This window comes from Pelobates fuscus, chromosome 12 (assembly GCF_036172605.1).
Source record: "Pelobates fuscus isolate aPelFus1 chromosome 12, aPelFus1.pri, whole genome shotgun sequence".
Lineage (NCBI taxonomy): Eukaryota > Metazoa > Chordata > Amphibia > Anura > Pelobatidae > Pelobates > Pelobates fuscus.
Window position 1 is genome coordinate 90,254,358 of NC_086328.1, and position 12,096 is coordinate 90,266,453.

General features: G+C 39.5%; 1 protein-coding gene across 1 annotated transcript in view; it reads right to left on the minus strand.

Moving 5' to 3' along the window:
* Positions 1–12,096, minus strand: part of ATG2A (autophagy related 2A) — a 108,629-nt gene that overhangs the window by 27,872 nt on the left and 68,661 nt on the right. The window contains exons 21-28 of the mRNA XM_063438841.1: positions 11,739–11,889; positions 11,163–11,356; positions 4,571–4,651; positions 3,532–3,638; positions 3,281–3,373; positions 2,033–2,103; positions 1,664–1,740; positions 709–879 (exon numbers count right to left, since the gene is read on the minus strand). Of these exons, the coding sequence (XP_063294911.1) occupies positions 709–879; positions 1,664–1,740; positions 2,033–2,103; positions 3,281–3,373; positions 3,532–3,638; positions 4,571–4,651; positions 11,163–11,356; positions 11,739–11,889 (945 nt within the window). The remainder of the gene's footprint in view (positions 1–708; positions 880–1,663; positions 1,741–2,032; positions 2,104–3,280; positions 3,374–3,531; positions 3,639–4,570; positions 4,652–11,162; positions 11,357–11,738; positions 11,890–12,096) is intronic.

Here is a 12,096-nt window from a genome sequence, read left to right on the forward strand (position 1 = left end):
ATCATTGTTTCTGTGCCTGCTGGTGTAGGAGCTCTCAGAGAGCACGTCCGGCCATCTTGGCTGTCAGGCCCCGCCCCCGTTTTTTTTGTTCTTGAATTGGTAAAAAGCTTGAATTACCACAACTATCTGTTTGGTAGATCTATAAAAAGTCAAACTGTGCATCAGCAATATCAGTGGTTATTACGTGAATTAAGTCTTTCCAGCTGAACAATCTCTGCAGGAGGTAAAGGTTAGTGATTTGAAGAGATTATGGTGCCTGGAGTCTTTATGTGCAACTTTGTTTTGCTTTGAGCTTTTTTTCAAGCTGCACATGTTATGATGATCTGCTCTGCTGCCGGAGGTGTAACTTCATCTGCGACAGCGTCACTAGAGTTCTGGTCTAGCAAATGTCAATTCTGTGCATCTTTCGTAAAGAGACCTAGGTAAGGGGGCAGACAGCTGGCTGTAGAAGTTATGATGCCTGGAGTAACAGTTTAAATAATTACTTTATATAGTTAAGTGTTTTTTTAGCATGCTCTGACTTTAGAATTTGCAAATATGCTTCAAACCAAAAGTTAGAAAAGCATATTCTAGAACACAAAGGCAATGAACGTTACATATAGTTTGACTGCCGTCATCGATTACACACATACTATCGTACTTTAACAAAATGAACCAATACATGGTCAATGCTGCTCATGGTGAGTGATCGTGGAAGTGAACTGGTACCTGCAGTTTTTGCCCAGCAATCTCTGTAGGAGGCTCAGGTTTGGGAGGACAGTGCAGATCTCCATTATTCGTCACATATTGGGTGAGGTTGGCCAGCATGGCACAGGAATCAGCACAGGTGTGGATATGGAGCACATTGTTAGAGCAGCGTAGCTCAAAGAGAGGCTGGGACTGAAACACAGACAGAGGAGAGTTAAGAAGGAAAGGTAAACATTAGTGTCAGGGACGAAAAAAAATATATAAAGGAGTAAAAGTTGGGAGAGCGAGAGAGAGGAAAAAAACATAGAAGAGAGAGGAGGGTAAGTCTTAAAAAGCTAGAACAATGTACTATCAGATTTAAACCAAAGCAATGGTCAAGGAAGACTACCAGGGTTTTTTTACTAAAGCAAGAAATGTTTGGAAGTTAAAGCAAATTTAAAATGTATGGCCAAAGTAACCAAAAACTGTGAACACAGCAGGCTTGGAGACATGTTTCCAGTTTGTCTACTTTGGCCTTAAATGTGAGATTTATTTTGCATTCCTGTCAAATCTCACTTTAGTAAATAACCTTGTAAGGTTATAAACTAGGGAGATAATCAGTGTGACACAGGCTGGGATGAAAATAGAAATCGAGCCAAAATAGAGAGATGAACAGCCAGATCAAAGCTGCAGTTGAAACGGAAAAAGGGAAATAGAAGAGTCAGAGAGAGGCAATAAGAAGAACTACAGGGGATTTAGGAGACAGACATCTAGGCCACAACTGATATAGCAATGCACGATTGGAGGCACAATGAAGGCTAGCAGGTATAAATCAAGAGAGAATGAAAAAGATTAAGGCTAGGTGGACAGATAGAGAGGATGGAGGTTGACAAATAAGATGGGAAATGATGAATAAATCAGACAAAGACAGCAATGCATTGGTCTGGCACGGACAGTATGTTCTGTGGCAAACTGTGGTAATTTCGCCAATGCTCACCAGTTTAAAGGAGGCGTTTCCCTTCCATGTAGTGATCACTAGTTCCAGAAGATCCACATCCAGAACACAGACATAATCTAAGTGACACAGAAACGGACAATGATTGTTTAAGACTCACTATGGAAAAACATCTGACCATATTCATCAAGGCAATGCTTGAAATGAAAAGCACTGACCTTGCATCTTTACTAAAGGCTTTTTGTGTATCAAAGAAGCAAATTAAATTGATGTTTTTTTTTTTTATTTCTTCAATGCAGAGACAAAGACACAGTTTTAAGACCGTTTTCTATTGACAATATTAATTCATTTTTAAAAGTAACAATTAGGATGCAGGGATATTTTTTGTTTAATATATAGATTGTCTTTTACCTTTCTTTAAATCAGTTACTTCGATGTCACATTTATCCGACAGATAAAGGGCAGAATCGTCCAAAATAAACCTATAAAAATATTAAATATTTAGTTTAAAATTTTTTTTAAAAAATTAAAAAAAAAGGACATTAATCTTACTAAAAAAAATAAAACTGATAACAGATGAAGGGAAGAGGTTCAATTACTTAAGTTTAAGAAGCACATCACATTTACCAAAAGTGACCTAAGTTGACAGGTTTGATTGTCTGTGAAATCACTATATACTGTAGATGTATAGGAATACAACATTACATATGAACTATGATGGCATAGCTAACCATCATAACCAATGGCATAAATCTATTCCCAAAGTTTGGAGTATTACAAACCTGATTCAATTTCCTCTCCCAGGCTGATGCCGTGGCCATGACTATATAGGCCCACATTTGTCATTTTTTCACTAGTTGGCACACCTTACAGCTCTCATCACATGTGATCCATACTAATTCAATCTCCTTAACAGTAACCTTGTTTACCTGCACTGTGTCTTGTCGAAGACCATGGATAGTGCCAACCAAGACACCATTTTCACTTGGAACACAACCTACCTCACTCAATTCAATCAAACAGTAAGTGTTTGCTTTTTTTTCTTGGTTTTCTTTTCTGTTTTGAGTAGTTTTTTCATTCTATTTCTCTCTGAACATCATATTTACCTGGCTACCTCTTGATTCAGCTTCTAATTTTAACTATTCGATTGAGAGATCATCGGCTATCTAGCTAAATACTTGGTATAAAAGAGCTTAAATGTCGAGAGCTCACATGTAAGCCCCTCTTTAACATTCCCATTGGTCTGTGTATACAGTGTTTTCCCCAATTGCACAGAGCTGCAAAATTTGTTAACGCTTTATAAAGTAATTATAATTAGCTAGCTTATAAAACTATTTACTTATACCTAATAATACCTACTACTAATCTATTTCTCACAACACAATTAGACAAAACTGAAAAGAAAAAAAAAAAAAAAAGAATTAAAATGGTGAATATGGCATGCTCACATGTACAACACTCTGCAAGTTACATCCCTTTTGACTATAACAGAACCAGTAGGCATGCAGTGTATATTAAAAAAATAAAAATGATAGGTAATAAAAAAATAAATTAAAAACAAAGATAATTTTTACTTTACAATTAGAGCGTGTAAATATTTCCCATGCAATAATTTAATATCACATTTTACGTCTGGTTAAAGTCATCTGTGTCTATTACCTGAGAAGGAAAGTTGAAGTGTCTACCACAATGTTACTAGAAAGAGTGAATGTTTCTGCTGTCACCAGGACTTTGATGGGGAGGTGGAGAGGTCTACAAAGAAGCACATATAATAGTAATAATAGAACATGATAATGGTCTATGCAATAAGTGTAATAATGATTCCCACATGCTTAGTGAATTATAGAGCTGCCCAATAAACAGAGACATTCTGGTCAAATTCTAAATAGGACGGGAAGTGATTAACATACCGGTAATCAACAGCACAGCTGAAAAGATGAGTATGCAGCACTGTGATGACAGCTGGGGGGTTGTATCCCAATATGGGCTCATCAACTACATCTAGGAAGTCCATGATCTAAGAATAAATAAAAGGGACATAATAATAGAGGTGGTTCACAAACTTGATCTTTGATATTAAGAAACAAATCGGTGGTGCTTGTCTTGGGCTACGAGAATCATCAGATTTGTAATAGGTAAAACGTTCCACAACAACATAACATAAAAGCACACCCTATAAAAAAATATAATCTTAATTTTATTGTATGTGTTGTATTACAAATAAACATAAAAGCAATGCAAATATCTAATGATAGACCAGATTAGATCAACACGAACACATACATAATAACACACTTAGCCATTCAGCCTATAAATTGTATCCAATAAAACAATAATGCAAACAAATATTTATAAACAAAAAAATAAAATGGAAACCAGGACCAAGACATATCAATGAACAGAGGAGAGGGAACCAATACCGAAGCAAAAAATGTAAAATGTTTCGGCAAAGGTTCCATCCAGGTGAAAATCATGACAACACCAGCCAACCATCTTAAATAATATTTGCTTGAACTTTTGGCAACATTTCTAACTTTTGAATTGTAATGATGGCAATGGCATCATTGTGCCTACATACCACTTATCTGTGCTTCAACAAATCCATAACAAGTGCACTCGACAAGCGGATCAATCATCCATAAACATGTAAACTAAGAGATCAGCTTCAGATAAATAATACCATTCCATCTATACCTTGTGCCAGCAAAACGGACAGCAATTACATAGATAGCACAAGGATTATTGGCCTGAATGCCCACAACACTGGTAGCAAGGAAAGCCACCTGCTTAGTGCTGCGTCCAGCACAGAGGATATACTGCAGAAGGAGATGTTAATGAAAATGGATAGACATGCATTTGTGTCAAGGTTTTATTTTTACCAGCCATATATAGGCAAGGACAAAAGTGTTAACAAATGCACGCCAGTCGTTAAATCAAATATCCACTTACATGACTGTGCCAGCTTTGGTTAGGTAATGCCATGTGGTGTCTCAAAGTAGCACCATCAAGTCTCAAAGCAACCAGGAACTCCTGAAATGTGAACAAATATTAAACATACAATTATTAAAATCTAAGCAAATTTTCCAGTTCCGGGCTTCAATAGATTATTGAGAGTGTTGCAGTTGAACATACAGTGTAATGTCATTCATATTAATAAAACCAAAAGTAAAACTATTTATTAATCCATATCCCAACACAGAATTCAAAAAAAGGACTTATGAAAGCTGGTAAAAACACACTGATTAAATGTGCAATTGACTTATAAAAGCTGGTAAAAATACACACTGATTAAATGTGCAGGTGCAAAAATACTATTGAAAAGAAACAACGACTACAGCTCCCTTAAAGTGATAGCCAGGAGTGTGCAAAATCAGAGGGTAATGGGAACTGCAGTCTAACAACAAGTCGAGGAGCCACTTTTCCGAAAAATAGATAAAGTAAAATACGGTACTTTCCAATGTAAAATCACAAAGCGTTTTGCCCCAAAGGCTTTCTCAATTGCTTTCACTTGAGAAAGCCTTTAAGGCGAAACGCGATGTGATTTTTAGATTGTAACGCACGTTACTTTTTATCTATATTTAATTAATATTGTTTTTACCATTCAATTTATTTAATTTGGTCTTGCTTTTATTTTATTTGTATACCTTAAAGGACCACTATAGGCACCCAGACCACTTTGGCTCAATGGTCCATCTAGGGTTAACCCTGCAGCTGTAAATATAGCAGTTTCAGAGAAACTGCTATGTTTACAATAGTAATAGTGGCTGTCTCATTGACAGCCGCTAGAGGCGTTTCCACGCTCCTCACTGTGAAAATCACAGTGAGAAGACGCTGACATCTATAGGAAAGCATTAAGAAATGCTTTCTATTGGACCGATTGAATGCGCGCACGGCTCTTGCCGCGCATGTGCATTCAGCGCTGACGTCGGAAGAGGGAGGAGATTTCCCCATTGCCGAGGCGCTGGAGAAAGGTCAGAGTTTAACCTCTTTAGCTTGGCGAGAGGGGGGCCATAAGGGTGGGGGGACCTAAAGACCCTATCGTGCCAGGAAAAGTTTGTTTTCCTGGCACTATAGTGGTCCTTTAACCATATGGAAAATATCTGGTGACACTACTGCACCTTATCTACTTATCCTTACATATCCCAGGTGGAGATTGCACCACCTACGCGGTTTCCACCGAGCATATGTACGCTCCTTTAAATGTAAGTACATTTCATTAGAATTTGCACGTTATGTTGTTTATTATAAAAAGCACAATTTTTTACTTCTGTGTTTTACTGTATGTCTACTGGGAAATACGGAGGGATATTCATTCCAAACAATATCTGTGATATGCTGTGACTGTTTTACCTTCTTTTAAAAATACCCATTTTTTTCAAATGTATTTTTTTTACTAGACTACACTTAAGTTTCTCGCTACTTTTAAATATTCAATGTGTAATGCGAATATTTTGAAAGAGTCATAGGACACACCCGTGTTCCTGTAAAGACCCTGACTGATTAACTACCGCATTTCCCCTAACAAGAATTGTATTGTCAGATGCCGATACATGACAGCTAATAGATAGCTCCTTTTTTGTGACAATTTTAGGGTAGGCAAGCTTCAGTGTTTGCTGCCTTTTGGAGTCAGCACTGTAACAATCCCACTTTCATTTGTTAAAAATAAAATTGCTGCACGGCAAGACACCTATCTGGGTATCCATCTCATTCTGCTCCACTTTCATGTTTCTTTGAAAGGAACTTTGATATATACTTTCATTCCAGTTATTTTTTCTGATACCGCAATAAAAAATATTTACCTAGTCTTTTCCAGTTCCTTAGCTCAACTCCCACAAGCCAGGATAGGGAGCAATGTCTGGTCTAATACCCATTGCCTTTAAAGTAGACAGCCCCAGAGATACAGGCTGTTTGCAACTTTACTGTTCTTAGTGGCAGAATTTTTACTGGGCTATTGCTGTCACCAACATTGGCAAAGGTGGTGGAATAACACCCACTTATGCACCCACATTGACCAATGTCCCTTTGTTCAATTCTATAACCTTGATACTAATGGGCCACTTGCTATACACTCACACCTACTGACTTTGTATATAGAGCACTCTACCTGCATATTCTTAGTTTACCTCCCTCTCCCCTATTTCACCTCACAGATAGACAGACTGAGAAAGGAAAAAAATACACCACTGAAAAAAACTAGTTAAGTGGCTTCAATCCATTAGACTCTACTGCCCTGTCATTTCCAAAGCCTGTCAAGGCTTTAGGCTCGTATGGCTAATCCAGCCACTAGATTTAAACCTATTGCCTTTATTACAAGTCCGCTGGGGATTAAAATGACGTCCACACCCAGATCAATGGCATGTTTCACGCCCCCTTCAGGGCTCTATATAAATCAAACACCGGATGACCATAAAAAAAAAAAAAAAGCATGGTCTTCTTTAAAAAGCTACAACTTCCTCACAAAGATGAACCAAGGCAGGAGTTTTCTGGCAGGGTACAGTAGTTTGTCCCTAATTATCAGGAGTCCTTAAAGAGGGTCTCATTAGATATATCAGTATCCTAGAGATTAAAGGTTGATCAGATTAGTAAAATACTCCTCTGATCCTTATTCTTACTTTGGGAAATATTTTATCTGGAGCGCATTTAGCTCTTAGTTTTTTAAGAATTTATGTTTAGTGGATGCTTGTCATTCACTTTTATTTACACTAGGTGATAATTTTCTATTTGGGTGTTTCAATATATTTTGTTTCATTTTATTCTAAAGTAACTAATAAATGTTAAGTTTTACCATTTACACACTTTAAGGACTCCTGATAATTAGGGACAAACTACTCTACCCTGCCAAAAAACTCCTGCCTTGGTTCGCTTAAGTATTGACTTAAATTAAGGGGTTAACCCCCACACAGGAGTTCATACAACTACTTGCAAAACATTTGGTAAATACAAACAGCTATCGCCTTCCTCTGTACAAGACAAACCCCTGGTCCTCACAGCCTCACAATAGAATATTTTAAAATCCTAACGTCCCATATTGGCAGGGTTTTAACTCCACTGTTCAATCGGATTTACCTAGCTGGCTTATGGGTAGACTCCCTTAACTTAACATGAACAGTCTTTATAACCAAACCAGACAGGAATCACACCCACATGACCTCATATAGACCATGATCACTTTTGGATCTTGACCTGAATATTTTGCATGGGATATTGGTGGTAGGAGTAAAGCAGAATCAGGCCACTGGAAGCTCGATCTTCGTGCTGCATGCACTCCTTTGATTACCCCTCTCTGATAAGATTACACATGGAAAGGAAATTCAAAAAGGTGGCCTGGCCGCATTTAATAAGGGTTGTCAAGTCATCCACCTTTGTGGCATTTATAAAAAATAAAAAAATAAAAACTTACAGAGTAAGCCCCACACAATTTGGGTTCCCCATACTTTACACTGGGGAGGCGGATGAGGCAGGGTTGCCCGCTATCCCCTCTCCTGTTTAATATTGCACTGGATCCTCTCCCCAGAGTGATAGAAGACCTTCATGACTATCAAAGTATTACAATAGGGGACTCTGTATTTTGGGTCTCTGCTTCTGCTGATGATTTACTTTTGTTCAATCAGACACAATATGTTTTAAATGTGCAGCCGTGTGCTATCATTGTTTCTGGGGCCATACAGTGACTTAAATTCTGGAAACCTTACACTATTTAACTACATATAATCTAAACCTCTTATTGCTAGGTTCTGTCCCAGATCATCACTACCCCAATAAGAAATTCAGCAGAATAGTGGCAGCAGTGAGGTGCAAGCCGACCTGACCCTGCCGTTCCTTCACTTTTTCTGACAAAACTACAATATTTGTTCAGAATGGATTGGCTTCACACCCTACTCAATAACGAGATAATGGCAAAAGTTAGGCAAAAAATCTACTAGCCTACCTTGGAAAAGATAAATTTGTAACTCTAGATGCCCCATTCCAAAATGCAGTACACGCCACGTTGGAATATACAGAGGTGGTGGGGGGCCGCACACCCATCCATACCAATTCCAACATAATTGACTAAAGTGAAAATTCAAAGTTAATTTAAAATTCAAAGTAAAAACAGCCAACCCGGAAACATTCTCTAAGTCAGCTGTGCTTCCAATTTGGCTACTTTGGCCTTAAATTTGAATTTCACTTTTGTGAATAAACCTGATAGAGTCAGATATGAATGAGACAATTTCTGCAACGTTATAACAGAAAAAGTGGGGAAAAAATATTTTAAATAATGTAGGTAGCGGGGGCAGGGCAGACTGCCACGCTGACCGGTCGCATGCTGGAGAGGCTCCTGAGAGAATGAGCCCCATAAGCTGAAAAAATGCGGCTACTAAGCTTAAATTAATCTAAAATAACAACAACAACACTACTTGGCTGTCGGTGATGCAGCAGACCCCGAGATCGGGAGTTTTCGGAGCCCGGGAGGGCGAAAAAAGACTTTGGTGTCTGCGGCCTAATCGAGGAAGAGGCGGGGTGGACGGCTGCCATCCTGCTTTCTCCCCCGGCTATCACACACCAGCTCTCTGATGTGGTCCTGGTCCCGTTCCCCCTGCCCCCTTGGACCGGTGGGGGTTATCCCGGTCCCCACTGGAGGGCCCGCGGCAGTGTGGAAGGGATTGCTACAATTTAATCTCCCGCACTCTGAAGCTAAAATGGCCGCCACCTATACCACCACGAGAAAGCCAGCTCTGAGCAGCCTGCAAGAGGAATCCCTAAAGAGGCTGTGGAAGGACCTCTGCCCTCACTCATGGGCTCCAAGGAGCAGAAAGACCAACAGTTGATTGGCAGCACCCACTCGCACCTCAGCACAGACTCTCCAACGACCACTCACCTAAACCTAGAGCCTCGAGGAGGGAAAAACCTCACATCGCTGCCAGACATCTGGGTGGACACACCTGCGGACCCTGATGCCGTATCCAGATAGAGCTCGATCAGAGGATGCCAGAAACTAACTGGTGCTGCGACCTGCAGAGCCGAACTAGCTGGGTTTACCACTATACTGGGACGCCTTACCTATCACCCTTAGCCAAGCCGATGGAGGGAGGGGGCAGAGGGGTAACCCAGATCAGCGACTATGTACATGTGCCTTTAGCATTAACCTTTGTCTCCCTGTGTAGCGGGTCCCCAGAGGCATACTCCCTTCTTACCTATCTAACCTAGTTTCTACTCCTACATTACTCTATTACTTAAAACAGGCTTAGGCTCCTACACTTGTTTGGGTTAACAAACAAGCATAAAGTATGTAGCAAGCCTGCTACTCGACGTTTACCTGCAATTTGAATTTCCTGTATTTACCGTATGTTTAAACGTACAATACTCTGACATGTTGCGCTCACCCTCTGACAAATTACTTGTGCAAACTCACTGACATGTTACTGCTCAACTATAAGCTATTGTAAAACATGTGACCACTCTTCTTTAGACATCATGACACTTAAGCCTCATGAATATACTCACTCACTTAAAGGACCACTATAGTGCCAGGAAAACACACTCGTTTTCCTGGCACTATAGTGCCCTGAGGGTGCCCCCACCCTCAGGGACCCCCTCCCACCCGGCTCTGGGGAGAGGAAAGGGTTAAAACTTACCTTTATTCCAGCGCCGGGCTGGGAGCTCTCCTCCTCCTCTCCGCCTCCGATCCTCCCTTTCGGCTGAATGCGCATGCGCGGCAAGAGCTGCGCGCGCATTCAGCCGGTCGCATAGGAAAGCATTTACAATGCTTTCCTATGGACGCTTGCGTGCTCTCACTGTGATTTTCACAGTGAGAATCACGCAAGCGCCTCTAGCGGCTGTCAATGAGACAGCCACTAGAGGATTTAGAGGCTGGCTTAACCCTTATATAAACATAGCAGTTTCTCTGAAACTGCTATGTTTATATAAAAAAAAGGGTTAAACCTGGCTGGACCAGGCACCCAGACCACTTCATTAAGCTGGGTCTGGGTGCCTAGAGTGGTCCTTTAAGAGAAAAAAATGTGCAAGTTTTACCAATGCTCCTAATGTTGTATGACGTAACGCGCTTGAGGACTGCCGTGGGGCACCACAAGCTTATGTGTTAAAATCAAATATGCACAATAAATAATATTAAATATAAAAAATCACTGTAAAATGACAAATCCACGGTTATCCTCAAGCAATGTGCGGTTGCTACATAGAAAATAAGTGAAAATACCATTTAATTCAAGAAATTGACTTTTACAGGACATACTAAACTGGAACTGTCACCACTGATATTTTTGCACAACCAATAGCTAACTAAAAGTTATGTCTGGATTCTACTTTTATTTTTTGAAAATTCTTAGTAGTGTTCATTTTTTTATTTATATGGCATGCCTAGGTGTCCCTTAGGGGAAAATATTAACTGGTTTTCCTCTTCATTAAAAAGTCCATATGTCTTAAACATCATTAACTAGGGACTGCTGAAGCAAGGGAACCTGAAACATGCATATGGCCCACCGACTATAAAATAAAATGTACAGCACAGACACTGCATGGAACAAGGAACTCCATATATTACCTTCACATTTTTCACAAGGTTAAGATCAATTCGGACAGCTAAGGACAGCATTTTGAGATTCTTATCTTTGCGAAGCCCCGACAGCTGGGCAGAAACCCCCTCTTCTGAGATGTAAATAGTAGGATCCAAGTTTTTAGGTGGCAGAAATGTGGGCATCTCCAGGGTAACTGGTAGAAAGTAATCTTCTACCGCAGCTGTAAGAGACATAATACAAGACTAAACTGACAGATGTATAATAAAAATAATACTTTAATTGCTAATTAAATTAAATTGTCCATTCTGGAAGTTTCTTGCAATATCTACAATAAAATACATTTTGCAGAATATGTTCAATAGACTCCATCAAGTTCCCAAGGGTTCTGTACTGCACTAGGAAATATTAATGCCACTTCATTAAACAATTTGACCATTACCGAGCCTAAAAACTATGTACTTGATCCAACCAGTGGGAACATTACAAAATCGCACAATATTTCTCACATTTTATTTTATTGTTCCACACTGTTCCAGGGTAACACACTGAGGAAAATATATGAAGATATGAAGTCAGTTTCAACCACTGAATTGAATGACTACCTTTGTGATAAAGAGACACAACATCAGACTCTATACACAGGTAACTGAGATCCGCTTTTCCTTTGTACTTCGACACACTAAAGATGCGTCCGTTTTCTACATCCAGAATGACCTCACCATGCTGGTTACCCAATTTCTTTGTTCCTTCGCCCTGCAAGAGAGAAATTAGGAAGAAACGAGAATAATGAATTTGAGATAGTCTGTGATAATATAGCTAGAGATGTGTACAGGACAACAAGGACACACGAGACAAAAAGGGGCAAATTATATTTACACAATAGTTAGAAGACAAACAAAGGCAAGAACAAGAGCAGACAATGGTTGGGAAAATGGTATAAAGCAGAACAGACTTATCAGT